Source organism: Sparus aurata, chromosome 1 (assembly GCF_900880675.1).
Source record: "Sparus aurata chromosome 1, fSpaAur1.1, whole genome shotgun sequence".
NCBI lineage: Eukaryota > Metazoa > Chordata > Actinopteri > Spariformes > Sparidae > Sparus > Sparus aurata.
Genome location: NC_044187.1, coordinates 5,768,039 through 5,795,974, shown reverse-complemented (window position 1 = coordinate 5,795,974; position 27,936 = coordinate 5,768,039). Strand labels below are relative to the sequence as shown.

The 27,936-nt window shown below is 41.2% G+C and overlaps 3 protein-coding genes and 1 long non-coding RNA gene across 4 annotated transcripts; all 4 read right to left on the bottom strand.

The window, feature by feature from the left end:
• Positions 1–124: 124 nt before the first annotated feature.
• On the bottom strand, positions 125–992 carry LOC115587978 (uncharacterized). The gene is made up of 2 exons (XR_003985255.1): positions 809–992; positions 125–215 (listed from the first exon to the last, which is right to left on the bottom strand). It is a non-coding gene; the product is annotated as an uncharacterized LOC115587978 (long non-coding RNA).
• A 57-nt stretch (positions 993–1,049) lies between these two features.
• On the bottom strand, positions 1,050–7,206 carry LOC115587328 (B-cell receptor CD22-like; the record flags this gene model as incomplete). Its single annotated transcript, XM_030427155.1, has 7 exons — positions 6,799–7,206; positions 4,370–4,714; positions 4,023–4,244; positions 3,528–3,881; positions 3,068–3,295; positions 1,159–1,419; positions 1,050–1,060 (listed from the first exon to the last, which is right to left on the bottom strand). Coding segments are annotated over exons 1-7 (1,491 nt in total), but the record flags the coding sequence as incomplete, so codon positions are not given.
• A 611-nt stretch (positions 7,207–7,817) lies between these two features.
• Positions 7,818–19,355, bottom strand: LOC115588301 (uncharacterized). The gene is made up of 9 exons (XM_030428813.1): positions 19,189–19,355; positions 18,297–18,641; positions 17,915–18,184; positions 17,589–17,610; positions 16,440–16,642; positions 15,475–15,556; positions 15,327–15,387; positions 10,571–10,740; positions 7,818–10,430 (listed from the first exon to the last, which is right to left on the bottom strand). The coding sequence occupies exons 1-9, from the start codon at positions 19,256–19,258 to the stop codon at positions 10,280–10,282; spliced, it is 1,374 nt and encodes a 457-aa protein (XP_030284673.1). The 5' UTR covers positions 19,259–19,355; the 3' UTR covers positions 7,818–10,279.
• A 6,721-nt stretch (positions 19,356–26,076) lies between these two features.
• LOC115587528 (B-cell receptor CD22-like) lies at positions 26,077–27,887 on the bottom strand. Its single transcript, XM_030427402.1, has 6 exons — positions 27,747–27,887; positions 27,204–27,461; positions 26,856–26,943; positions 26,681–26,738; positions 26,455–26,552; positions 26,077–26,357 (listed from the first exon to the last, which is right to left on the bottom strand). The coding sequence occupies exons 1-5, from the start codon at positions 27,775–27,777 to the stop codon at positions 26,466–26,468; spliced, it is 522 nt and encodes a 173-aa protein (XP_030283262.1). The 5' UTR covers positions 27,778–27,887; the 3' UTR covers positions 26,077–26,357; positions 26,455–26,465.
• Positions 27,888–27,936: the final 49 nt, after the last annotated feature.

The window sequence follows — 27,936 nt, the reverse complement described above, 5'->3', positions numbered from 1 at the left end:
TTGCTTTGTAGCCCTGTTTTTTCTGGTCAAAAGAATAAATTAATTACAAACAACTTGGTTTCAAAACATACTGCTAAATTTTCAGATATTTATGTTCAAAGCTATGTTAATCTGATCTACTCACCTTATCAGGAAGAAGAGAGCGAGCCCAATGATAGCCAGGATAACAACAGGTGTTGTTCCAATGACTGCTGATTTCCATAATTGTGGTGAAACTGTAATAATATATAAACCTTGTAGTTAGGGTTAGGGTTAATCCTATCTGGGGACTCATTTAATTAGTTTTGTAACATTGCACTCAACAGTGATTGCAGAGATCTGGGAGCATATTGAAAACACCAAAACAACAACAACAACAAAGTCCTAACAGGGCAAAATGAGTCAGTAAAAATCCTGAACAGTGCAGGTAAAACTGTAAAAGTGCTCAATCACAGCAAGAACAGTAGGTCAGAGTGAAATAAGGAAGTCAGTCTAAAAATAGGTGAATGGTTTTAAAGGACAGTATGAGTAATTACTTTACCAATAGCTTCTGCTTTCTCTTCCAAATAAGTCTGACTGAGTCTGGGGGTTCATTTAAAGTGTGTCTGATCATTTGACTGCTTGCGTTTCGTGCACCATCAGACTTCTTTGTAGTGATGTCAACATGTTCTGAGATTTCAGATATTGAAGACTGCAATATTTTTGATTTTAAAACTGACCAGTGTACTCTCAATTTGAAAAAATGTCTGTTCAGAACAGTCGACTGCTTTGACTCTAATATTTATGCAAATATCTGAGGACATACATACATCTATACATACATCTATACCTGTTAGCTGCAAGGTGGAGTTATGACGTCCTCTTCCGTTCTGGACTTCACAGTAATAATTCCCACTGTGTTCAGCTCTGAAGTCAGTGATGGTGAAGATCTATCCTGATGTTTTTGGTGAGTCTTCATTCTCCTTGTACCAGGTGTAATTAGCTGCTGGGTTAGCATCACTGCTACAGGTCAGAGTCACTGAACTTCCCTCCACTGTCTCAGCAGAGGGACTCACTGATACAGAGGGAAGCTTTGGAGCATCTGGAGGAGAACATGTACAGAGAGACAACTAATCAGTATTTGTCAACATTTTATTTTAGTTCCATTGTCAGTCTAAGTGACTTCCTAATGTTACTCACACTGGACGTCTATAAACACAGACGTAGAGTTGATCTCTCCATACTGATTCTCAGACTTGCAGGAGTAGTTCCCTCTGTCCTCAGAGCTGATGGAGGAGAAATGATAGATGTCTTCTGGTCCTTGAAAAACATCTCCATTCTTCTTGTACCAGGTGTAATTAGCTGCTGGGTTAGCATCACTGCTACAGGTCAGAGTCACTGAACTGCCCTCCACTATCTCAGCAGAGGGACTCACTGACACAGAGGGAAGCTTTGGAGCATCTGGAGGAGATTTAAAGAGACTCATGTCATTCACATCAGATGATGGCTTTGTCACATTTACATTTTGGATTAAGGTCATGTGTTCTGTGAACATAAACTTGTATTTTGCCTTTTTAGAGCTATTGTCTTTCAACCTACACAAATAGACTACAGCTACCAGTAAATTCACATTATATATCTGGAGATATGTGTGTGAACATGTGAAGCAGGTTCACTGTGGCTACAAGTCATATGTCTCTTAACGCTGAGTCAGCAGGACACCAGAGCTGTTTATATTTTGTACTCACACTGGACATCGACTGATACAGACAAGGACATGATCTCTCCATACTGATTCTCAGACTTGCAGGAGTAGTTCCCTCTGTCCTCAGAGCTGATGGAGGAGAGATGATAGTTCCCCGTCTGTCCTCGAAGCAGTTTTTGTTTCTCCTTGTACCAGATGTAATTAGCTGCTGGGTTAGCATCACCGCTACAGGTCAGAGTCACTGAACTGCCCTCCACTATCTCAGCAGAGGGACTCACTGACACAGAGGGAAGTCTTGGAGCATCTGTAAAGATGAATACAGATTATTATCACTGGAAAGACCATTTTAAATACTTTATTTTGAAGTAAGGTCAGGAGGTAGAAAGAAGTATAAATCTGCTGCAGTTACTCAGTGAACTATACAGCAGGCGACTGATAGTGAAACAGGAGGTGACGTGTGATTGTTGCTGAGTTAAAATGAGAAGTGAAATGTTACACTTCCATAAAGTTGGGGTCCCCAAAAAATGGTCCCAAATGCAAGACGCTCACAGAGGCAGGCAGGTAAAGGAACAACAAGCAAACTTAAATGCTGTTAATCAAAGTCTGAAATTCAAAAAAGCAAGCAACAAAGGAAACAAGGAGAATCCAACAAATTTAAGAGTTATACAAAATCAGACAACAAACCCAGTATGTATTGCATGGCTGACAACCTAAAAAACAATGAATGTGACATTTAATCTCCTGCTCTGTGTTTCACTCACATGTCACATCAATAGAGATGTATTCAGACGTCGTCCTCCCCAGCTCGTTCTCAGCTGTACAGTAATACTCTCCAGAGTCAGAGGACTGGATGGAGCTGAAGACAAGCTGTGGTTCTTTACTGAGAGGATGAAGGTCTGGATCTCCATTCTCCTTGTACCAGGTGTATTTAGCTGCTGGGTTAGCATCACTGCTACAGGTCAGAGTCACTGAACTGCCCTCCACTATCTCAGCAGAGGGACTCACTAACACAGAGGGAAGCTTTGGAGCATCTGGAGGAGACAACATGTATTATTTTTAGATGCTACAAAAAATGACTATTTTTTTTAAAAAATGTCTTTGTTTCTTTTTGATTGTCTCCATTATCACAGCAGCTGTTCATGCTGTTTACTATAATGGGAACTGACAGTCAATAACAAGCTGTTGGACATTTTTAATTTCCAAAAACTTTACACATTGTTATCCATACTGTACATGCTGGTTGTGTGCAGGTCCTGTTTGCAGAGTCCTGACAGTGTGAATGTTGCTTCTCCTCTAGTTGTAACAGTTTAACTTTATTCAGTTACATATAATTCTGCTGCATCTACAACTTTTAGAAGCCAGTGTGTCTGCATGTCTTTTCCTGATACAGTGGATCAAACTCACTGACTGGAGGAGAGCCGTAGTTCTCATGTCCTTTCAAAGCACAAGAGATGATGTCTCCAGGATAAACCCGGCCTTTAAAAGAAGATGTCTCCACCCCTGTGACTTTCTGCCTGTTCTTGAACCAGATGTAGGAAAGACGACCAGCTGGACTGCAGCTGCTGTGACACTTCAGCTCTGCCTCAGTATCAGACTGGTGGACTGTTATTCTGGTCACCTGCACCTGCAGAGCTGGATATGAGAACAAGAAACAATATTATTATCACTGGTTCTAACAAAAATCCCTGATAGATGTACACACACGACAACACAACAGTTACTATTCCTAGAACTAGCAGTGAACATTAGTGCCAACACAACAGTAATTACCACACAAACTCATGATGATCCATCATTTTCAACATGTTCACTGTTTCTAAATGTTCTGTGTTGATGATTTACATCAGTGTGTGTTCATCAGTACCTGTGACAGTCAGAGTTGTACCAGGTAAACTACTCCTCCACTCAGACCATCCTGTTGTGAATTTGAAGTGATACTGAGCTGAATCACTCTCTGTCAGGTCAGTGATTCTCAGAGTGGAGCGTCCTCTCTCTGATTCAAGGACCTGAACACGACCTGCAAACTGGGAGTCTTCACTAAGGTCCTCAGGCTGTGAAGGATTCTGCCACTGATGAAAACGTTCAGGACTGAACCAGAATTTAGATCTGATAGTGTCATAACTGCTGTAAGTGCAGGAAATGTCCACTGATGAGCCTTTGAAGGTACAGATGCTTCTGTCGGTGTAAATCACTTTGTAGCAGGGTCGATCATAGACACCTGTAAGATAAAACTAAGTTTGGATCATTTTTAAACCAGAGTTGATGGAGAGTCACGATGAAGGTCCCCATATTAAAAGACATGCAGTTATAAGACTCCATCAGATGGTGTCTGGTGATTATGTTAGTGTAGTGAACTCACACACTGGAGGAGAGGGGAAATCCTCACGTCCTTTAACCGCACAGGAATAACTGTCTGCATAATTAAAGTAGTTTGAATAGGTAGAAGCTGTTTGTGACTGAATTTTCTGTCCATTTTTGTACCAGATGTAGGAATAATCAGGTAGACGACAACTGCTGTGACACTTCAGCTCTCTCCAGCTTGAATGTGAGGATCCGTTCACCTTCACCTGGAGATCTGGATCTGTGAAGAAGGAACAAGAATGTTAATTCAGACAAACTGTCAACAAACACACTCAACACATTTATATTATTGTTCTTCAAATGTTCAACATTTGGAAATAATTAAAATATGAATGAAAATGTTACCTGCGATCCTCAAAGTGACTCCAGGTAAACCAGAATATTTCCCACCTTCTTGGTCTGTAATGAATCTGAACTTGTACTCAGCTGAGTCGCTCTCTCTCAGGTCTGTGATTCTCAGACTGCAGTCCTTGTTACTACAGAAATACTGCATACGACCTGAATACTTTGGGTCTTTTCTCAGATCTGTAAAAACACCATTACTCTCTTTTGTGAACCAGAATCTGTTCTCAACTCTCTTTACTCTGAATGGGTATGTGTAGGTGCAGCTCAAGTCCACTGTTGATCCTTTAAAGGCACAGACCTCAGTAGAGTTGTAAGTCACTCCCCAGTCATCCTGACCCTGTATCACTGTAACACAAGAGGATATCTGAATCATAACAACAGCAAAGATAATGCTCGTTTTTTACTTTTCTAGAACTTACAGTTTTTCTCAGTCGCTTTGGTGCTTTTCTCACATCACCATTAACATTTGCACAGCAGTTAGTGATTTCTCAAAACAATTAGTGCAAACTGCAAAACCTAGTGGATAACCTGCAAAAGCATGTCACTTGCTCACAAAGGATAGTCCATTCCTCAAAAGCAAGTGTTCATGTCAATGAAACTGCCAGTGTCATCAAAATGAGAAGTCTTGACACCAAGATAGAAGATAGTCAAATGACTTTGTCATGTTTTCATTATGACAGTTTATTCTCTCAGTGTTTTCCAATGCAAAGAAAAGGTCAGAACTCGGTGACACTACCTGAAAATGCTGAAGACAGCACTATACACTACTTGTACAGCCATTTGAAAACTACAGTAAAGTTACACAATGCTGTAGTTAGGGGAGTAAGTGAGTACAAGACACTGAATACGTACGTTTCACATTTTTACTGTATATGCTCTTTTGCAATTCTACAGCATTGAGCAAAAGAAAAAAACACTACAGTCACTTATTCAGAACAAACATAAGAAACACCCTTTTGGTAGAGCTGTGCACAAATGTGAACAATATAACAGTACATAGGTAAATCATTCTGGCACATCCAGACAGCCCTCTTCCACCTCTGCGAGGTTGTCTTTCAATCCTATGTGGTGCAGAGTAAAATTACAGTAATGTACAGTAAACATGAGCTATTATTAGATGTTGGATTACTGTCCAATACTATACATACCTGTTCTCCCTACGAAACTTTTGAATGATTGAATTTACAGTGGTTCTTCCAACATTTGGTTGCACCCTCCGACCAGCCTCAGCCATTGTGAGGCCGTGATTGACAACATGGTCCACAACTGTTGCCCTAATTTCATCAGGAATCTGCCTATGTATTTGGCCTCTTCTCCCTCTTCCCTTGTTTTGTCCCCTTCCCCTTCCCCTTCCTCCCCGCATCCTCACCCCTCTTCCAAGATGCTGACCTTCCATTTTTGTGTCACAGAATTGTAGAAATCTTACACACTATGTCCTGTTCAGTTCATATATGCTTGCCAAGTGAGGGTTCATGGGATTCATCCCTGATATGAGTGACTGTGAACAAGTGACTTGTCATCGGTTACAACTAATACTTCACACACCTCCTCGTGAGTGAAAGCTGAAGTTCACCTGAGAGCAATTGTTCAATTTAGGAGACATTTCCAGGAAAAAATGATAAAGAACGGTATTAAATTTGCTTGACTAGTTCAACAATTTTGTATGTAATGACTCAAGCAATGAAATGAAGACTATTAGTTTTATTGGGAGCGACTATTCAGCATCCATAAGTATAGTTCATTTTGACTGACATGACATAAGCAAATGATAATGTCATGAAACAGCAGAGAATTGTATGAAAGTAACTGATACATGTCCAAAAGCATTTGCAATTTGTTCAGAGGAAGGAGAAATTGCCACTATGATGTGCACAAATGACTAAATGTTGTGGAGGTTGAACTAATAGTTATGAGAATTTTCATTCTGATCTGAGAAAAGCACCAAAGCGACTGAGAAAAACTGTAACTGAAGTACACTTGCAAAACTTTAACTTGTCTCTAGTTGTTGACTTTGATAACTTATTGTAAATGGTTGCTGCAGTAGCTCTATAGTTTCTCCACGAGGGACATTTTACGATTTCTTGAATGGGATGAACAGAACCAGACACAATTTTCTCAGACTAGTGTAACACATCCCAGAAAAACACCCAATACACAGAAATACTTGTGATTAAAGCCCACAGTCAGACTTCACTCAACAAGATGAAGAGGAAGTGCGTTTACACTGATTTGCATTTCTCATTTGACTTCCTCTCACTCCTTAGTTAAATGTTACTTCCTTGTTAAAGAAGTGCATCAATTTACAAGTCAAATCTAAGAACATAGTTATCTAAAAAAGACTAAATCAATTAAGTCTTCTTCACATAGGGTGGCTCTGATTGTAAACGCCTGTAGTGTAACTCTACAACATGAATGCAGACATACAGTACCTGGTACAGTGAGGAGAAGGACGACTAATCCACTCGCTGCTGTAGGTAAACTCATCACTGCTCCTCTCATCTCTCTGTGTGGCTTCAGAGTCAATAAGATGCCTTCAGGTAAATGATGTCCAGGAGCAGTATGAGTAGCACAAGTAAGACTCTAACCACACGTGGAAGGAGACTGTCTTGATAACTTGTCTGTTCTGCTCTGAAAGCAGTAAACAGAAGTAGAGTTGTTAAAAACACAACCAACTTTCTTCCTCTTCACATTATTTACACACATGATGAGCTAGGTGGCAGAAGATTGAACTTGTTTTGTTGTTTTTGCAAACAATGAACTTCTTCAAGTAAATGTTCACACAACAATGTAAAAATTCAGTCTTTATCTACTCAGCCTCATACTGATGTCAAGCTTGTGCTTCGATCATCAACTGCAGTGAAGATTCAGGTTAAAAAAAGGTGTAACAGCCTTCTTACAGTTTGAAACATCAATTCACAAGTTAAGTGCATGTTGACGCACGAAAAACTGCCCTCACACCTTGATGTCTATTTTTATAAGCAGTGACAGCATGACTGGTATGCTGTGTGCTGCCTCGCACGGGGCACCATTGTGTTTTACTCATGGAGCATTAAAAGGTGATCTAATGTAAATTGGAGCAATAACTACCACAGAGGCAGTTTTGAGAACATCATCAGGTGTTTTTTTTTGATATCTCTGTCTTTCTGTGGAGAGATTTTTTCGCCACACTATCGTCATAATCGTACAAGATGCAACAAAACTTTACAGGTGTGGAGTTGAAATCAAAATGAAGGCAGAGTTCAAAGATAGGTGTGGGCAAAACACCTGAAGAAGAGGAAGAGGCAACCGGGTCCCTCTCACTGCAGCCATCTGCTCCCAGAATTGGCTGGATGGACATAGACTTCCGGGTCACTGCTCGTGTGGTGGCATAACGAGCAGCTATTTAAAAAAATAAAAAATAAACTTTTTTATGTGTTTTATGTTGTTTCTAAAGACTGTTCTGGTGTACTGTCAATGGCTTTCTGTCACTTATATCTTGGACAACTTGCGCCTGTGTAAGTGATTGTGAGAAGTTTGTCGTGTGCTGTTGGAGGCTGTGTGAAGCACAGAAGCTATGAGGCTAGTGCCAGTTAGCACTAAGATCCTGTGGATTACGGTGTTCCTGCTGCCCTTTACGGACTACTGTCTCTGTCTATTAAGCGGATACAGTCTTCTGGACACACAGCGGATCGCATATTCCAGGGCCCTGCTTCTGCAGCTGCAGTTGCTGTCCAACCAAGTTGTTTTCACCAAGAAGCTGCCAGAAGTGTTACAATGTAAACACACACCTGGACATTCAGACACATCACAACACAACAAGAAGGTAACACGGAGGGGGAAGAAAAAGGCAGGAGTCAGAGCTAGACTGAGGCGTGGGAAAGTGAAACTCTGGACTCTTCCTTCAGTTATTTTAGCTAACGTATGCTCACTTTGCAATAAGACTGACAAACTGCAAGACAACCTTTTAAATTGCCCCTTGGGGACAAATAAAGTGTTTTGAATTGAATTGAATTGAATTCTGCCCATGAACCACATTGCTTTTAAGTGGTGAGTCACTGAAGTCCAGTTTCAATCATCAGTCTACTCTAAGACATTACTTTAAGAGATGTTTAACATTGTGTTAACGGGTCATCTTGAAATATCAAATAAATCTGGCACAGTTCATCAATCAATCAATTAATTCAGTAAGTATGATACTTTATTGATCTCCACGGTAAAATAAACATGTTACAAAAGCACAAAAGGTCAGGAAAAACAACCCAATCTCGCAAATATGTTTAAATATTTTAAAGTTACATCTGTACTGTTTGTTACTTTAGGTAAAATTTAATATGGCAACACTGTCCTAAAGGTCTGAGACGGTTTAGGCAAGAACACCTGTTAGGGTTCGGAAAAGATCACATTTGGAAATGTCCAAACATTAAAAAATGAAGTAGTTTCAAGCTTGTAAATGCAGAAACACCACCACATTACCCTTCACTTCATGATATGAAAGTTAGCGCATAAACAGGTACTATGAACATGATATGACATGTATTGTAGAGATGTCGATATAGTACGTACGACGTAAATTGAAGGATATTCGTAGTTTGCAGAAATGTAAAATTGTATTCTGTTGACTGAGCTTCAAGAATACAGATAAAGAACTTTGAACTTTAAAAGTAATATATACCAGAATAAAACAAAAAACAATGTGATTTAACATTAGCTAGCTACTGAGACATCAGTGATCTAGTAGTGATTGTTTAAAGCTGGTCATAAAGAAAAGGACTGTAATACATTGAAACAGCAGAGAGTTCCCTCAGTTTGAAGTGTGCCTTAGAAAAAAGAACCAGTTTGCAGAGATCTTTGTCATGCTCCTCTGGCCCAACAAGAGTAAGGACACACGGTGTGCCATTTAGCTCAGTTGGTAGAGCAGGCGTCCCATGTAGAGAGGCTTTGTCCTCGCCGCAGCGAACCCAGGCTCGACTGCCGGCCGGGGGGCCTTTACTGTGTGTCACTCCCCCTCTCTCTCATCCAGTTTTCCTGTTACATCTTCAGCTGAACTATCAATAAAGCCATATAAAGACCAAAAAAAAGGGCTCAAAAAAAGTCTCAGGACACACTACTGTAGATGTTAACACACAAAACAGAGCAAGGGCTAAGCAGTTGGGGCAAAGGGGTGTATTGGGGTTAGGGCTGTCACAATATCAGATTTTAACAACACAATTATTGCAGCGAAAATAACGATATCATCGTAAAATCTCTAGAGAATTTGGAAACAATAATGCTCAGTTAAATTCATATTCAAATTTGTTTACTGTGTGTTTTGTCTGTTTAATAAATTACACCCAAAATACAAGTGTAGGGAGGATAAGAGAGAGCCTCTTACCATAACTGTACTAATGTGTACAAAAAGAACAATTACACTCAACCAGCGTTAAGGTGCATTGTCATCACCTACCACAACAAAGTGGGAAGGGAAAGAAACAGAAAGAGGCAATGTATTATTTACAAGCTGCTATCATATATATGATATTAACACTATTAGTATTTAATATTTAAATAACCTGATTATTCAATATCGTAACATTGTGATTCTTCTAATTGGGATTGGGTCTTAGACTCCTACAGTTTGGTCTGAGTGTAACTCACTAAGTATCTAATCCCTATCATGAGCTCCAACACCTGAGAGGCATCACATCACCTGTTGTACAACTACTTCAGGTGTGTTTTGGAGGCTGCAGGGGAGGAAGAACAGTTGTCAGAGGCTAATTCAAAGATAAAATATAAAAATTCACTGAATATTGAACTTTCATGTTTCAGGTTGCTGTAAAAAGGATGTTAGAAGTTATATTTACAATTAAACGGTTAATAAAGTCATAAAAAACTTCACACATTCTTCCACTAAGCTGAACAATGTGTATGTTTAGTTCATAATTCTGAGCTTCACTAAGATATATAATTGTCTCTATTGCATATTCCTGCTTTGATAACAATGTTATGAAAAAAAAGAAATTTCAGACTATAAATGCAGGTCAGCGGGTTTTGTTGACGGTGCTGTACAACGCAGCTGGATCCTCTGCAGCTCCCTGACCTCTGGCTCGAAGAAGAAAAAAAGATATTGTATGAAATAAAACAATTCTCATCCCAACAGTGATAATAATAAAGACATATCAGATGCATTTTCAAAGTGAAGTAATTTTAATTTTGTACAGTGTTCCTGTATGAAGAGCTGCTCACCTCAGGGCGGTACTGGCACTGTTAAATCTGACAGCAGCGTACTCGACGTCCTGTTGCTCCACATGTCTTCGAGGCTGAGCTGGTCTGAAGTTGGAGGATGGATTTACTGCCTGGATGTTGGAGAAGTGGACGCTGGCGTAATGAAAGTCGCCCTGCTCCTCCGGCTGTCCCTGTTCAGGTAAACATGAACAGAATTAAAGCTGCAAGCAGCGATGAAAGGGCCCTTGCAGTCCATGCGCGTCAGGGTATGATGCCATCGGGCTTGTTCCACAACACCTTCGGTTGAGGAAGCTGTTCCTTTATAATTTGGTGGCCTGCTCCTGCTGGTATTAAATAATGTACACTGAAGTCAAAGTCAGAAGAACTCCCTGCAATCTACATGAAGAAGAAATAATGAGAGGACCACCACTGTGTTATCCTATAGACCAGGGGTCCCCAGACTACGGCCCGCGGGCCACATCCGGCCCACCTAAACAACTCGAGTGGCCCGCTTAACGATCCCAAACAATCTCTCTAAACTTGCCTATTTTTTTCAAATTGCATTTCCTATAGAGCTTGGCAACGTGCTGCAGCGTGGGGCGCCATCCTCGTTGCAAGATGCCAGAGCCAGAGCGAGAGAGAGAGAGCTCTCGATAATCATATCTAACTATGTAACAGGGAAAGAATGAATGCATGTCTTCATTACACTGCAGGGATCGAAATTAGCACCAGCCATCCACCAAATGCGGGGAATTTGTATGCTGGCGCCTGGTGGGTGAATTGAATCAGTTTACCAGAAACTGTGACGGATTCATTCCAGTCAGATCTGATCCAAGTAATCTTAAGGATCTATATCTTCGTTAAGGCATAACAGTGCGCTTTACACAACCCAAGAGTTAGATCCAGTCAAATTATATGTTTCTGATTCGACCAAAGTGTCAGCTGGACTTCAGAAGGCCGGAAATCCACAACTACTTGAACGGCCTTAAGCGGTCATTTGGACCGCTAGATTTTAAACTCTATAATCATTTACTCATGTAAATACCCGATTGAGGGATGAATGCATTCATTATGTCATGATATATTTTTCTTAAACGAAATTACACCAAAATGTACATTTTAACAAGTTTAATTATACATTTATTAATAACATAGTAAACCGTTATTTTTGCATATTTACACAAGAATTTAATAGAGAAAAGTTAGATCAATTAAAATGTAACTTGTAAGTAATTTGATTATGAATGATTTTATAATAAAATATAAGTTAAAAATATATAATAATCGAAAAAGCTGGAAATGAGCTGATCTTAAACAAAAAAAGAGCTGTTGTGATCACTGGTCACAGTCTCTACAGATTACCTCCGCTCTCCTCACACAGTCACCACACACGGGCTTGTGGCATTTCAAGTGTCCGAGTTTTGGTTCTGTTTGCAGCTCTTTCGGATCGGCACTGCCTCCGTGTCCGTGTTTGCTGCTGCTGCGGTGGTTGTTTCCGCTGCTGCCCACCTTGTGCCGACTGCCGCGGCCCCTTTCCCCTCCATGTATTCTGCCCTCAGCTCCTCTGCCAGCTGCTGCAGGACTTTCCTCCGGCCTCTCCTTCTGCTGGTGCTCCTTGAATAAGATGCGGGCATTGATCCCAGTCAGGTCGAGGATGTTATAGAAGACCGCCACTGGCTATCTTTCCGCCTTTGACGGAGTATGGCCTCGCCATCTGGTCCGGGACGTCCACACCGTACTTGGTGTTGTTGTAGTACATCACAGACTCTGGTGTTGCCTTCGCCCCACTAAAGGTGCCCACACCTGTGTGCACGGTGCTCAGGATGCAGACATTCTTCCTTGGCTGGTACACAGTCAGAGTCGCATCCTTTCAGCACCTTAGTGTTGAACAGTTCCGCTCGCTGTTTGATGGAGGGAGGAACTCCCGTTGTTGTTTGTCCGTGGTGCCAACCAGGCTATTTGATACAACTATATAATTATTAACTCACAAGTAAATTCACAAAGAGGCACAGCTGAATACCGCTAACACAGTTAGAGACAAGAGAGACAATGAAAGCAGCAAACCGCGCAAAAAATGGAACAATGAAAACCCGCAAAGTGATGTGCGGTCAGTTTGACCGCTTATGGCCGTAACAGGTTAACATATCATATTTTGTGTAATTTCTATAAAAACTATTCCAAGTTAAAATACAGACACTTTTAGGAAAAGTCATGTGACAGCAATATTGCATTTTTTCATTCAATGTTATAAGTGTTATATATATAGTGTTGATGTTTTCCTCAATTCCTAATATATACAATTAATGAAAATAAATTAAATGTTGAATAAAGTTGATTTAACATGGTAGATCCCTTTGTATTGTTTTTGATATGCAGTTATGGTGCAACATTTTGAATTGGGAGATTAATGGGTAATTGTTCTGTACCGTGGTAAGGACTTGGTGTTTAATAGCTGAACTGTGGTAGTTGGCCCATATCATTTCCTGTTATAGACTGACACTGGCCCCCCACCACAGAAAGGAAAGTTGATGCGGCCCCCACCGAAAAAAGTTTGAGGACCCCTGCTATAGACTCTTAAACATAGGTTGTATCCATTAGCAAGGCAGCACTGCCCTCTGGTGAGGAAAGCCTGTCCACTCAAGGAGAAGATATTTCAGCTGTATTTTATATATTTTAAAAGTGCCAGCTATTGGCCGATTTGCACAAACCATCATCGGGCCATGGAACAAGATTAGCAAAAGTGTTGTGGTAATGGGACTGTATTTGGTGAAGATATGAAAGATTTTCTATTTAGAACACAATGTGCAGGAATTTGTTGTTTTATAATTTGGGCATCCTTTGGTCTATCAAAATTCTTTTGATAATTTTATGTCAGGAGGGTCCACAGATGCTTCATGCAAAGTTTGGTGCAAATTGGTGAAATTGCCTAGGAGGAGTTAGAAAAAGTAGATTTTTTATTTGTCACGATTTTTGCAAATGGAAAGTTACAGCAAAAACGGGCGTGGCCTACACCACACAATTTAGCTGAACTCAGGGAACACGTAGATGTAAGGTTTAACAATGTGCTAAATATTATGTGGGAGTTATGTCGCCAAAAATGTCGCCGAAAATTTTCACAGAGCCTCAGATGCTCATGGGGAAGTAGTAACCTAAGTTTCATGTCATTGGGACACACCAATGTGGAGATATACATCACTTCCTGTTTGTAACATAATTTGCAGAAAGTTCCATCCTTCTATCCATCTTTTTCCGCTTTATCCAGGGCTGGTCGCCGGGGCAGCTGTCTGAGCAGGGACACCCAGACTTCCTCTCTCCCCACACACTTCCTCCAGCTCTTCCGGGAGGATCCCAAGGCGTTCCCAGGCCAGCCGAGTGACATAGTCACTCCAGTGTGTCCTGGGTCTTCCTCGGGGTCTCCTCCCGACGGGACATGCCATGCCCAGGGGCATCTGATACAGATCCCCGAGCCACCTCAGCTGGCTCCTCTCTATGTGGATGAGCAGCGCCTCTGTTCTGAGCTCATCCCGGGTGACAGAGCTCCTCACCCAATCTCTAAGGGAGCGCCCCGAGACACTGTGGAGGAAACTCATTTCAGCCGCTTGTATCCGGGATCTTATTTTTTCGGTCATGACCCAAAGTTCATGGCCATAGGTGAGGGTAGGAACATAGATTGACTGGTAAAATGAGTGGTGAAAACCTTCCTCACCAAGAACGACCGCATTACTGTGGCTGCTGCACCAATCTGCTTGTCAATCTTGCGCTCCATCCTTCCCTCACTCGTGAACAAGATCTCAAGATATTTAAACTCCTCCCCTTGAGGCAGGAGCTCTACTGCAACCCGGAGAGAGCAGGCCACCTTTTTCTGGTCGAGAACCATGGCCTCGGAAAATACCACTCGGGATCGGGGAGGCCTTCCTCCAAATCACACCCCTCCAGGTACCGTTGTCGCTGCCCACGTGAGCGTTGAAGTCCCCCAGTAGAATGATGGAGTCCCCAGTTGGGGCACTTTCCAGTATCTCTCCCGGGGCCTCCAAGAAGGCTGGGTACTCCACACTGTTGTTCGGCCCGTAGGCCGAAACAACAGTGAGAGACCTATGCCTGACCCAAAGGCACAGGGAGACGACCCTTCGTTCACTGGGTTGAACTCCAACACATGGCGGCTGAGCTGGGGAGCTATAAGCAAGCCCACAACAGCTCGCCGCCTCTCACCACAGGCAACTCCAGAGTAGAAGAGAGTCCAGCCTCTCTCAAGGAGTTGGGTTCAAGAGCACAGACTGCACCGGGAGCCTGACTGTCTCTAGGTGGTACCGCTCAACCTTCTGCTCTAGCTCAGGCTCTTTCCCCCCCAGCGGGGTGACATTCCATGTCCCCACGGCTAGAGTCCTGGGATTGGGTTGTCGGAGCCCCCGCTCACGACCGCCACCCAAATCACAAAGCACCGGCCCCTGACAAATGCAATAACCATTTGCAAAGAAAAAATAAAAGAGGGACCTGCTCGGGCCCTAATTACTTTCAGCTACATATCTTATATGAGTCTTTCATTTGAACAATGCATTCTTATAGAGGATTGAAACCAGGATGAAAACAGCTGAAACAGAAGCAGCTGTGGTAATAATGGAACTAATATCCCTGTTGTCAAAAGAGCAACATGAAGTCCTCCTCTGTCAGATGAGTTCTCTAGAATCCCTTAAAGACACTGGGTGACTCAGCAGTATGAATAAACAGGAACCAGACTGGGTTTTATGTCTTCTACAGTTAAATACAGAACTATCCTCACCTGTTCCCTGTCATCTGGTCTCTCTTCAGCCTCAGTAGATTCCCTGGAAGCCCTCTTTTTCCTGGTTAGAAGAGTTAATTAAAACATAAACAAATAGTAAATTGCAGTGATTGAACATTCAGTGATTCAGTAAAACAGAACTGCTCACCTGATCCACAGGAAGACAGAGAGGGATATGATAGCCAGGAGAACGACAGTGATTGCTCCAGCAGCCACTGATTTCCCTGATCCTAATAAATGGTGATTAAAAGAAAATAGACAGTTAATCGGAGTGTAACAGCATGTTTTGGTCTGTTGGTCCAATAGAGTGATGTATGATAAAACTAGGAAATAAAAAAAAGGTCCAGTGCGAATGCATGTGTGCATATAAAATTAATGTCCTGCTCAATATAGTTGGACTATCTGTCAGGCTGTGGACACGTAGTTGTACATGACTTGACTACATGAGATTTTGTTGAAAAATAATGTACTAATAATCTAGTTTGAGTTAAAACAACCATGCCATGTTTCACTGCTGTAAAAGCACAGGAGTAACATGAGTATGTCAGAGCTTTTCCCATCATCATCAATTTTTGCAGTCGAGGTCTAAAGAAGCCAATAGGACAGTATCATCTGTGTACAACAATACACCATCCTAACGAACCAATAAATGGGCAGTTTTCAATCCTGGGCTGAACATTATTATTCTTTCCACGTGTAATATGGGCAGGAGAGATCACAAGACAAAACTCAACAGCTACACTGGATGTGTTTGGCAGGAGCCCAACAATAAAGACAGGCAGACACATGTACACAAGATTATTATATTCCTTAAACTCTTAACACTGTTTCTACTGAAAGATAAAATTTGATCTCATCTCCCAGATAACTCGAACACACTCCTTTTCCCTGCCTCTTAACCTGAAGATGTGGCTATCAGAGTGCTTTTTCTCCTACAGTATCTCCAAGTGAGGTCAACCATTTTCTCCTCTTACTGAAAATGCTCAGGCAGATACATTCCTTGTTTTTTTTACTTGAAGAAAGGCTCATTCTTATGCTTTGTCAAATAAAAAACAATACAATTTTCCAAACTAATGACTAACTTAATCATCTCTAGTACCATCAAAAATGTACCTGACACAACAGTCAGATGTACAGTGGTTTTGTTTCTCCCTCTTCTGTTCTGGGATTCACAGGAATAATTCCCTCTGTGTTCAGATCTGAAGTCAGTGATGGTGAAGATCTGTCCTGATGCTTTTGGTGAGTCTTCATTCTCCTTGTACCAGGTGTAATTAGCTGCTGGGTTAGCATCACTGCTACAGGTCAGAGTCACTGAACTGCCCTCCACTATCTCAGCAGAGGGACTCACTGACACAGAGGGAAGTCTTGGAGCATCTGGAGGAGATATGAACATATTTAACCTAAATTGTGAAGGAGAAATTAAAAACGTCATGTCTATTTTTCTTCATTTGACCATATTCAAAATACTGGAGCAGGTGTGTGTGTATATATATCTATATATATATATATATATATATATATATATATATATATATATATATATATATATATATATACATATTTTATACTTCCTTTGCTGCAGTCAAAGCTTCCCCTACATTGGCGAATTCATGGTACGAACTGAAAAAGTTGCCATGTAATCAAATCCAATCAGCAACTTTGTTTTCATGTATCTGGTGAAACAAACTACTAATATATGAACATCATTTCTCAGAGACAGGGTTGATAACAGGACTCTGGACACATTAGATGTTGGATGTGTATTTATATGTGGCAGCATCTGAAACTTTAGAGGTGGTTTTCTGGATCAATGAACATCTGTGCAGATCTGTAAACAATTTGTAAATCAAACATAATTTCATCATCTACTGTAGCTGCTCAGTAAACAACAGCAGCAGACTGTGAAGGTGAAACAGGCAGAGCTGGAGAAAGTGCACAATCAGCAAAACACCTGACTGGGTAATAAAGTTTTAAAAAGTCATAAGTTGATTTAAATCAGCTGCATTTTACTCACATTCAACTCCAATATAGATGTATTCAGACATTCTCATCCACAGCTCGTTCTCAGCTGTACAGTAATACTCTCCAGAGTCAGAAGACTGGATGGAGCTGAAGTGAAGCTGTCGTTCTTTACTGAGAGGTTGAAGGTCTGCATTTCTATTTTCCTTGTACCAGGTGTAAATAGCTGCTGGGTTAGCATCACTGCTACAGGTCAGAGTCACTGAACTACCCTCCACTATCTCAGCAGAGGGACTCACTGACACAGAGGGGACCCTCACGGGATCTGGAGGAGAAAACATTAACACATTTTACATTGAATTCCAGTATGTGTGTTGGCATTAGGGATCCACATAAGGCACACATCAGAAAACTAAAGCTAGTTCATCGTATTTTTAATTCAAATTAGAAACATAAAGCACACAAAGACTCAAAATGTCAGGGATAAATCAGTGCTGATGGCAGCAGATCAATGAAAGATATTTATGCATCATGTCTACAATCTCATTGGGCTGTGATTTGGTTGTCACCCAATTCTGCACAATGAATCACCACATACCACTGAATTACATGTAGTTAAGGTCCAGTACAACAGGTCGGCTTGAAAGGCTCCACCAGGTAAGTTAACTCACACAGTGGACGAGAGCGGAGGTTCTCATGTCCTTCTACAGCACAGGAAAAGCTGTCTGTAGGAGTGATGGAGTCTGAATAATAAGAAGATGTTTGTCCCTGAATGATCCGTCTATTCTTGTACCAGACGTAGAGAAGACGACCACGTAGACGACAACTGCTGTGACACATCAGCCGTGCCCAGAGTTCAGAAGGAAAGACATGTGATCTGTCCACCCTCACCTGCAGATCTGAATATTTTATAAGAAACAGAAGTCTTGATTTATACTAAATGTCAACACACACACACACAGAGAAATATATTAAAACCCAGAACTCAATAATATGCAACTGAAATCTTACCTGTGACAGACAAAGTAACTCCAGGTGAACCAGTATATCCCCCACCTGGTTCGTTTGTTGTGAATCTGAACTTGTACTCAGCTGAGTCGCTCTCTCTCAGGTCTGTGATTCTCAGAGTGCAGTCGTTGTTACCAAAGTTATACTGCACACGACCTGAATACTCTGGGTCTGTTCTCAGATCTGTATAAAGACCATTACTCACTTTTGTGAACCAGAATCTATTCTTAACTCTCTTTACAGTGGATGGGTATGTGTAGGTGCAGCTCAAGTCCACTGTTGATCCTTTTAAGGCACAGATCTCAGTAAAGCTGTAAGTCACTCCCCAGTCATCCTTACCCTGTATCACTGTAACACAGAGAACATCAGACTCACAACAACAATAAAGATAATTATTTATTTTTTTTACTTTTCTAGATCACAACTGAAGTGCACCTGCAAAACTTCAACTTGTCTCTAGTTGTTGACTTTGATAACTTATTGTAAATTGTTGCTGCAGTAGCTCTATAGTTTCTCCATGAGGGACATTTTTATGATTTCTTGAGGGGGATGAACAGGATCAGACACAATTTCCTTAGACTAGTGTAACACATTCCGGAATGACTTTGATTTAAAAAAATACCCGATATACACAGAAATAGGTGTGGTTAAAACCCACAGTGAGACAAGATGAAAGGGAAGTGCGTTCACACTGATTTGCATGTCTCATCTGACTTCCCCTCACTCCTTAGGTAAATGTTACTTCCTTTTTAAAGAAGTGCATCAATTACAGGTCAAATCTAAGAACATAGTTATCTAAGAATGACTAAATGAATTAACTCTTCTTCACATAGGGTGGCTCTGACTGCAAACACCTGTAGTGTAACTCTACAACATGAATGTAGATATACAGTACCCGGTACAGTGAGGAGAAGGAAGACTAATCCACTCGCTGCTGCAGGTAAACTCATCACTGCTCCTCTCATCTCTCTGTGTGGCTTCAGAGTCAACAAGATGCCTGCAGGTAAATAATGTCCAGGAGCAGTATTAGAAGTACAAGTCAGACTCTAACCTCATGAGGAAGGGGACTGTCTTGATAACTTGTCTGTTCTGCTCTGAAAGCAGTAAACGGAAGTCGTGTTGTTAAAAATACAACCAACTTTCTTCCTCTTCACATCATTTAGACACATAATGAGCCAGAGGGCAGAGGATTTAACTTGTTTTGTTGTTTTTGCAAACAATGAAGTACAAGTAAATGTTCACACAAAAATATGATATTCAGTTCTTATCTATTCAGCCTCATACTGATGTCAAGCTTGTGCATCGATCAGCAGCTATCATCATTATCAGAATCAGAATACTGATTCAGGCTTATAAAAGGTGTAACAGCCTTCTGACAATTTGACGCATCACTTGACAACTTTAGTGCATGTTGACGCACAAAAAACTGCCCTCACACAATGATGTCTATTTTTATAAGCAGTGACAGCATGACAGGTTTATTGTACACTGCCTCACACTGGGCACCATTGTGTATTACTCACGGAGCATTAAAAGCTCTAATGTAAATTGGATAATACTGTTTATGACAATTAATAACTATCCCTGATGATCATTAATTATTATTGATAGCCAAATTTAACCTAACACTCCCTTTCGATGATCCATGAGTACTACAGGTGTGTGTGTGGTGCCCCACTTTTTGCTCATGACCCACATTTGTTTTAAGTGGTGGGTCACTGAAGCCCAGTTTCAATCATCCGTGCATTCTAAGACATTATGTTAAGAGATGTTTAATGTTGTATTTGTTTGCAGAAAAATAAAATTACAACATTTTATTTTGGCGACTGAGCTGCAGGAAAAAGGATAAAGAACTTTAAACTTTAAAAGTAATACATACTAAACATAAAGTGATGTAACATTAGCTAGAGTCAGGACACACTACTGTAGATGTGAACACACAAAACAGAGGTAGGGCTAAGTGGTCGGGGCAAAGGGGTGTATTGGGATTAGAGCTGTCACAATATGAGATTTTAACAACACAATTATCATTGCCTAAATAACAATATTATCACAGCATCTCTAGAGAATTTGGAAACAATAATGCTCAGTCAAATTCATCTTTAACTTTGTTTACTGTGTGTTTTCGCTCCTTTTTGGCAAATGAATTACACATAAAATATGAGTGTAGGGAGGTGGAGAGAGAGCCTCTTACCATAACTGTACAAAAAGAACAATTACACTCAACCAGCAGGTGCATTATCATCACCTACCACGCCAAAGTGGGAAGGGAAAGTAAGGGAAGGAGGCAATGTATTCTTTACAAGCTGCTATCATATTTGTAATATTGACAGTATTAGTAATTCATTTTAATATATCCTGATTATTGTCAATATCGCAACTCTTCTAATTGGGGTTCGGTCTTAGACTCATACATTTTAGTCTGAGAGTAACTCACAAAGTATTTTATCCGTATCATTAGCTCCAATGCCTTAGAGGCATCACATCACCTTTTGTACAACTACTTCAGGCGTGTTTTGGAGGCTGCAGGAGAGATTTGGGAGGAAGAACAGTTGTCAGAGACCAATTCAATGATAAAAGATAAAAGTTCACTGAATATTGAACATTCATTTATCAGGATGCTGTAAAAAGCACATTAGAAGTTATATTTACATTTGATAAAGTCATAAAATACTTCACACATTCTTCCATTAAACTGAACACTGGTGTATGTTAAGTTCATAAATCTAAGCTTCTCTAAGATATATAATTGTCTCTATTGCATATTCCTGCTTTAATACAAATACAGAAATCTCAGACTATAAATGCAGGTCAGCAGGTTTTGTTGATGGTGATGTAAAACGCAGCTGGATCCTCTGCAGCTCCCTGACCTCTGGCTCTGAGAAGAAGAAAAGAAATATTGCATGAAATAAAACAATTCTCATCCCAACCGTAATAATAATTAAGACAGATCAGGGAAATCCAAAAGCATTTCAAAGTGAAGTCATTTCTGTGCCGAGAGTAATAATGGCTGAGCCTTGACGTTATGCTGCAATGGCAATCCCTTAAGGTTGGGAAACTTGCGTTGCAAAGCACTGACAGGGTGGGTGTGTTTGGCCAGGCCCAACTGTTTTGCAGTGAATGCTCCCCGGATGTGGTGTAGTCTCTTAGGTTCTGTAGCAGGAGACATGATGAATGAGACTGCTGCCCCATGAATAACCTGTAGTTCCTGTTGCACTGTGTGGAGGGTTATGTTCTCTGATTGTCCCTTGAGCCCAAGTTGCTGTGCAGCTGCATGGAGGAGGATGGTGCGTTCTGATCCATCGTCCAGGATCGCAAAAGCCTCCATGGTCTTGTCTCTGTTCCTCAGCAGGATCTTACTGAGCTTCAAGAGGATCTTGCGACCTGTGGCCGGCCTGTCAGTGTACAGTACTTCATTGGTAGTGTTAAGTAGGACAGAGTTGGCAGCTTCAGTGGGATCCTAAGCTTTCTCTGGCCTTTCAGGAACCCTCTCAGAGACCTCATGGCATTAAGTGGCGGCGGTTGCAGGTTTTGCATCGCATCTTAACATTGCATTCCACACGTGATGGTCTCGACCACAGCGCCAGAATCCATTCTTCTCCTTAACCCAACTTTCTTTCTGCTCACAGGTTAACCGCTGAAAGTTGGAACAATTATTGATCGTGTGGTTCCTGTTGTCACAGAAAGGACGGAACATTTTCACTTTGTCCTTAGTGGCAGGAGCTTTCGACTGTGTAACTGGTGGCTTTGCCCCTGTGCCGAGAAGTATATTGGTTGTCCGGATGGCCTGCTTACTCAGCAGTATGAAAAAAAAGGAGCCAGACTGGGTTTTATGTCCTCTAAAGTTAAATACATAACTATCCTCACCTGTTCCCCATTGTCTGGTCTCTCTTCAGCCTCTGTATATTCCCTGAAAGCCCACTTTTTCCTTGTTAGAAAAGTTATTTAAAACATAAACAAATTGCAGTGAATGAACATTCAGTGATTCAGTAAAACAGATGATAAAGCAAGGGGACAAAACAAAGATATCCTGGATAATAGTGCATGTGTGTGTATTAAATCAATGAATGTCCTGCTCAGTATAGGTGGACTATCTGTCAGGCTGTGGACACATGTAGTATAGTACATGACATAGAGATTAGGTTCAAAAAATAAACTCCACAGTGCCCTCTGCCAGACAGAAAATATAATGTACACTTTCTGAATTACGCTGGATTACATTCCTGACATAATGGCAATAAACAGATATGGTTAAATATTTATTTTAAGTTGGTAATTGAGTCCAAATGTACAATCTAGCTCAAGTGAAAACAACCATGCCACGTTTCACTGCTGTAAATGCACAGGAGTAAAATGAGTATGTCAGAGCTTTTCTCACCATCATCAGTTTTGGCAGTCGAGGTCTTAAGATGCCAATAGGACTGATGATGGAATAAGTTGAAGATGTTTGAGACTGAATTTTCTGTCCATTTTTGTACCAGATGTTGGAAGAATGATCAGGTAGACAACAACTGCTGTGACACTTCAGCTCTGCCTAGAGTTCAGAGGTGTAGAGATATAATCTGTTCACCCTCACCTGCAGATCTGAATATGTGAATAACAAACAGAAGTCTTCATTTTAGACTGAATGTCAACACATAACACACACACACACATGCACACACGCACACACACGTTCAGATGAAAATGTTACCTGTGACAGACAAAGTGACTCCAGGTAAACCAGTATATCTCCCATCTGCTTGGTTTGTTATGAATCTGAAGTTGTTCTCAGCTGAGTCGCTCTCTCTCAGGTCTGTGATTCTCAGAGTGCAGCTCTTCTCAGAACAACTGTGCTCAACTCGATCTTGATAATCTGAGTTTGTTCAGTAACACAGTTTAGTAAACCAGAATGTTTCTTTAACTTCAGTATGACGGCCATATTTCCTGGATGGGTATGTGTAGGTGCATCTTGTCACCACTGTTGATCCTTTTAAGGCACAGATCTTAGAAGAGTTGTAATTCACTCCCCAGTCATCCTGACCCTGTATCACTGTAACACAAGAAGACATCTGCTTTGATCCATTTACAAAGATGAGTAATTTTACACTAGTGTACAGTCAGTTTTGGGGTTTTACTGTGAGAACAATATCCCTCCAAAAAACTTCACTGTGATAAAAGTAGCTGTAGATACAAACTAATCGTCCTACACATGAGCTGCTGCTTCTGCAGCTAGGGTCAACTTTAGAACACATTAAACAGGTAAAAGTTCTGAAAACCCAAAATATTCTCAGTTTACAGCATGTAAAAGTGCTGAGCACACAGCTACTTTGTGCAAAAGTCCAGATTCCCTCTTTGAATGCAGTAAATGTAACTGTACCTGACAAAGAGAGAAGGAAGACGACAAATCCACTCACTGCTGCAGTTAAACTCATATCTGCTCCTCTGATCTCTCTGTGAGGTTTCAGAGACAATAAAACATGTCAGCAGATAAAATAATGATGCACACAGGAGGTTTACAGTATCAGTCAAATTTACAAACAATTCTACTTACAATGAAGACGGACGTCATCTTGAAAGAAGCCGTTCCTCAGTTGTCAGTGAGCAGAAGTCAGATATCAGGCTCTTAAACGACTACGTTTCCTTCCTCTTCAGGTTATTAACACACATGGCGTGCCAAGTGCGAGCCAACACCCACATAGTACTAAAGTTGTGTTGTCTTACAAATTATAAATTCTATAATAAATGCAGTATGGGATGCATTAAGCCACATTTCTGATTGTAAATATTTACAGCTGCGATCTACACTTAATCTCTCTGTGCTCTGGGGCAGGATGTCACACAGTCTGCAGGTGTAGTGAAGGAACAGGAATGCATTGTACCTGTGAACCATGAGGCAGTTTGTCTGAAGAGGATGAAGAGCAGAGGGTTCATTATAAGAGAGGATGGAGAATGACATGTTGTTGCTGTTTCCTGGTTTGTGACTTCTCTGTTCACTCTGCAGTTCGATTTAAATACACATGAACATGTGACACACATAGATCAAGAAGACTGGTAGGATCTGATGAGGACACACAATGGTTTTAAATGACTCATGTCACACAGTCATTTAGGTGGTTCAGATTGACAAAGGTATTCAGCTGGACCAACATCAGGTCAGATCCACCCTGCGTAGAGTCAACGCGAGGAAAGCAGCTGGTCCAGACGGAGTCACCGGTAGGATTCTTAAGTCCTGCACAGACCAGCTAGCTGAGGTATTCACCACCATCTTCAACCTCAGTGCAGTGAACTGCCCTAATGACTATTGCCGAGTTGCTCTAACCCCCATAATTACAAAATGTTTTGAAAGACTCATCCTCTCTCACATTAAATCTGCCCTCCCTGCTGACCTGGACCAACACCAGTTTGCCTATCGAGTGAACAGGTCACCAGAGGATGCTCCACTCCACACAGACCTGACACACCTGGACCAGCCCAACATGTATGTAAGAGTGCTGATTGTGGACTTCAGCTCAGCATTCAACAGGGTCATCCCCCATAAACTAATCTACAAACTGAGCAACCTGGGCTTAGGCAGTTCACTGTGCACATGGATACTGGACTTTCTTAGCAACAGACCACAACACATCAGGATGGGAGGCCACACATCATCCACTCTCATTCTGAACACTGGCACATTACAGGGGTGTGTCCTCAGCCCACTCCTCTACTTCGTCTTCACCCATGACTGCTCCCTCATCCACCCCACAACACCATCGTCAGATTTGCTGATGACACGACCATCGTAGGACTGATGACAAATAAAAATGAGTCAGACTACAGGGAGGAGATTCAGCATCTGACAGAATGGTGTTCGGAAAATAACCTGGACTTAAACACCTCGCAAACCAATGAACTAATTGTGGATTTCCGGAAATCCAACGCACAGAGCTCTCTTCCCTCTACATGCATGGGAGGAGGTAGAGAGGGTCGAGAGCTTTAAGTTCCTTGGGGTTCACATCTCGGCCGACCTCACCTGGAACATACACATGTCTCATCGGGAGGGGAAGGCCCAGTGTTAATTTCGTTGACATAGACTATGACAAAAAATGTTCGTCAACTAACCTTTTTCACAGATGAAAACTATATGAAAACTAAATAAAAAGTCAGATATGATGACAAAGACTGTGATGAAATATAACTGACACTTTAGTCCACAAATAAAGACGAGACAAAAATGTTAGGGAGGGACGAATGGATGAACGGCAAGATAAACAAAGGCAGCAGCATTTACACAGGAGAACAAAGACGAGTTTGCAGAACTTTGCACAGTTCCGTGGATGTTTTCACAAGAGTTAGGTTGTTTACATGATATTTTAGTCGCATATCAGCAACATTCCAATTCATACAGAACCATTAAACCGTGGCACATATAATTCTTATGGACACAAAATGTTTCACCTACAGAGCTGTCCAACAGCTCCTTCACTTGTTGTGGAAGCTGGCTGTTGATTTGACTCAGCAGCAGAAATAATTGGAAAATGTAACATCTGTCAAAGTGTTTTACTACTGGACTTGTGTTTGGTGTTGATGTGTAAAAATATAAACTGTACATGAATTAAAATGTGATGCTCTCAGCTCACTGTCTCACTTTGAACTCACTTTATTGGCTTTGTCAGCCAGGACAGGTGAAAACCCAGAAGCTGATCAGAGACTTTTCAAATATTATTTATTTCAAGATAAATTTTGTTTAACAACTCATCAATGTCTATAATATAACTGTCTGTACGGGTTAAAATGAGCTCTCATAGTATAAGCAGTAAGCTGATCTGAACAATAAATCATGTCTGACAGCTGGACATGATTCAGTTGAAGCTGCCGACTCCACGTTCTTCTAAACTTCCTGCTACATGCTGCTGCTGACTGTCTGTGTTGCTGACTCCTACCTGCTGCTGCTACTGAAAACTGAACATGAAAACTTTTGGAGCTGAAGGTAAATGTGTCCACTTCCCCCACATCCTCCACAGCCTCGCTCTCCTCTGTGATATTTCAATGTGGTACTTCTTTGTGTCCATCAGGTGAGTCCTGCCTCTGGTTCAGTTGCATCTGAAGAGAATCACAGAACACATGTGTAAAGTTTTAGTTGTGACTGTGACTGTAAATCTAAAGTCGGGATGTTTTATTGGATGCAGGAGTCTCTAACCTGACTGGACTTCACAGCATGTCTTCCTGCTGCTCTGTGTCTTTTGTCTGTGCTGCAGTGAAGTCTGAGACGTTCTCATAATCAGGACAAGAGTCCAACTGATGAGGAGAGACGACAAAATGAAGCTCAAAGGACCTCGTTCATGAACCGGCATCAAATCAGATCAGTCAAGTTATAACTGTGATATAGAGGAGGTTTGTCAAGACGGCCTCTCTCTCTGTCTCACCTCTATCATCTCGACAGATTCTTGTGGTTCGGTGGTGGAGCTCAGAGTTTTCTTCTTCCTGGATCGAGTCCAACAAAAACAAATACAAAATTCCACATTCAGAAACTCATATCACTAACACTAAATGAAGTCTGAAGAAGAAAACAAAAGAGCAGATGGATTCTGATTGTTTCACCTCATCCACAGACTCAGGAGAAGAAGAGGAATCAGCATCAAGACCACCACAGTCAACCTGATGATGTTCATTATCATTGTTGAATTCACTAGAAATGTACACAGATATGTGATGAAAATCAATAAATCACTTTTCCAGGTGATGCTGTCTGTTAATCAGTCAGTCAGAGTCCTCCACCTCTGTCATGATGGAGGTTCCTCCCTGAACACAGCTACAGAAAAACTGTCTCTGAACACAGACAGGAAATGTAATTATCTCTGCACCAGTTATGAGTTGTTACATATTAACATGTAAATCTAGTCAGGTGCAAAAAACAGGTGTGTGTGCAGGTGAATGAAGATAACTCACCTGCCAGAGTCAGATGTATGGTAGTTTCATTTCTTCCTCTTCTGTTCTGGGCTTCACAGGAATAATTCCCACTATGTTCAGCTCTGAAGTCAGTGATGGTGAAGGTCTGTCCTGATGCTTTTGGTGAGTCTTCATTCTCCTTGTACCAGGTGTAATTAGCTGCTGGGTTAGCATCACTGCTACAGGTCAGAGTCACTGAACTGCCCTCCACTATCTCAGCAGAGGGACTCACTGACATAGAGGGAAGTCTTGGAGCATCTGGAGGAGATTTAAAGAGACTCATGTCATTCACATCAGATGACGGTTTTGTCACATTTACATTTTGGATTAAAGTTATTGATTTTGTGAACATAGACTTGTATTTGCCTTTTGTAGACCTGTTGTCTTCCAACCTACACAAATAGACCACAGTTACCAGTAAATTCACATTATATCTGGAGATATGTGTGTAAACATGTGAAGCAGGTTCACTGTGGCTACAAGTCATATGTCTCTTAACGCTGAGTCAGCAGGACCTCAGTGTTGTTTATATTTTTTACTCACACTGGACATCGACTGATACAGACGAGGACATGATCTCTCCATACTGATTCTCAGACTTGCAGGAGTAGTTCCCTCTGCCCTCAGAGCTGATGGAGGAGAAGTGATAGATGCCCGTCTGTCCTCGAAGCAGTTTTTGTTTCTCCTTGTACCAGGTGTAATTAGCTGCTGGGTTAGCATCACTGCTACAGGT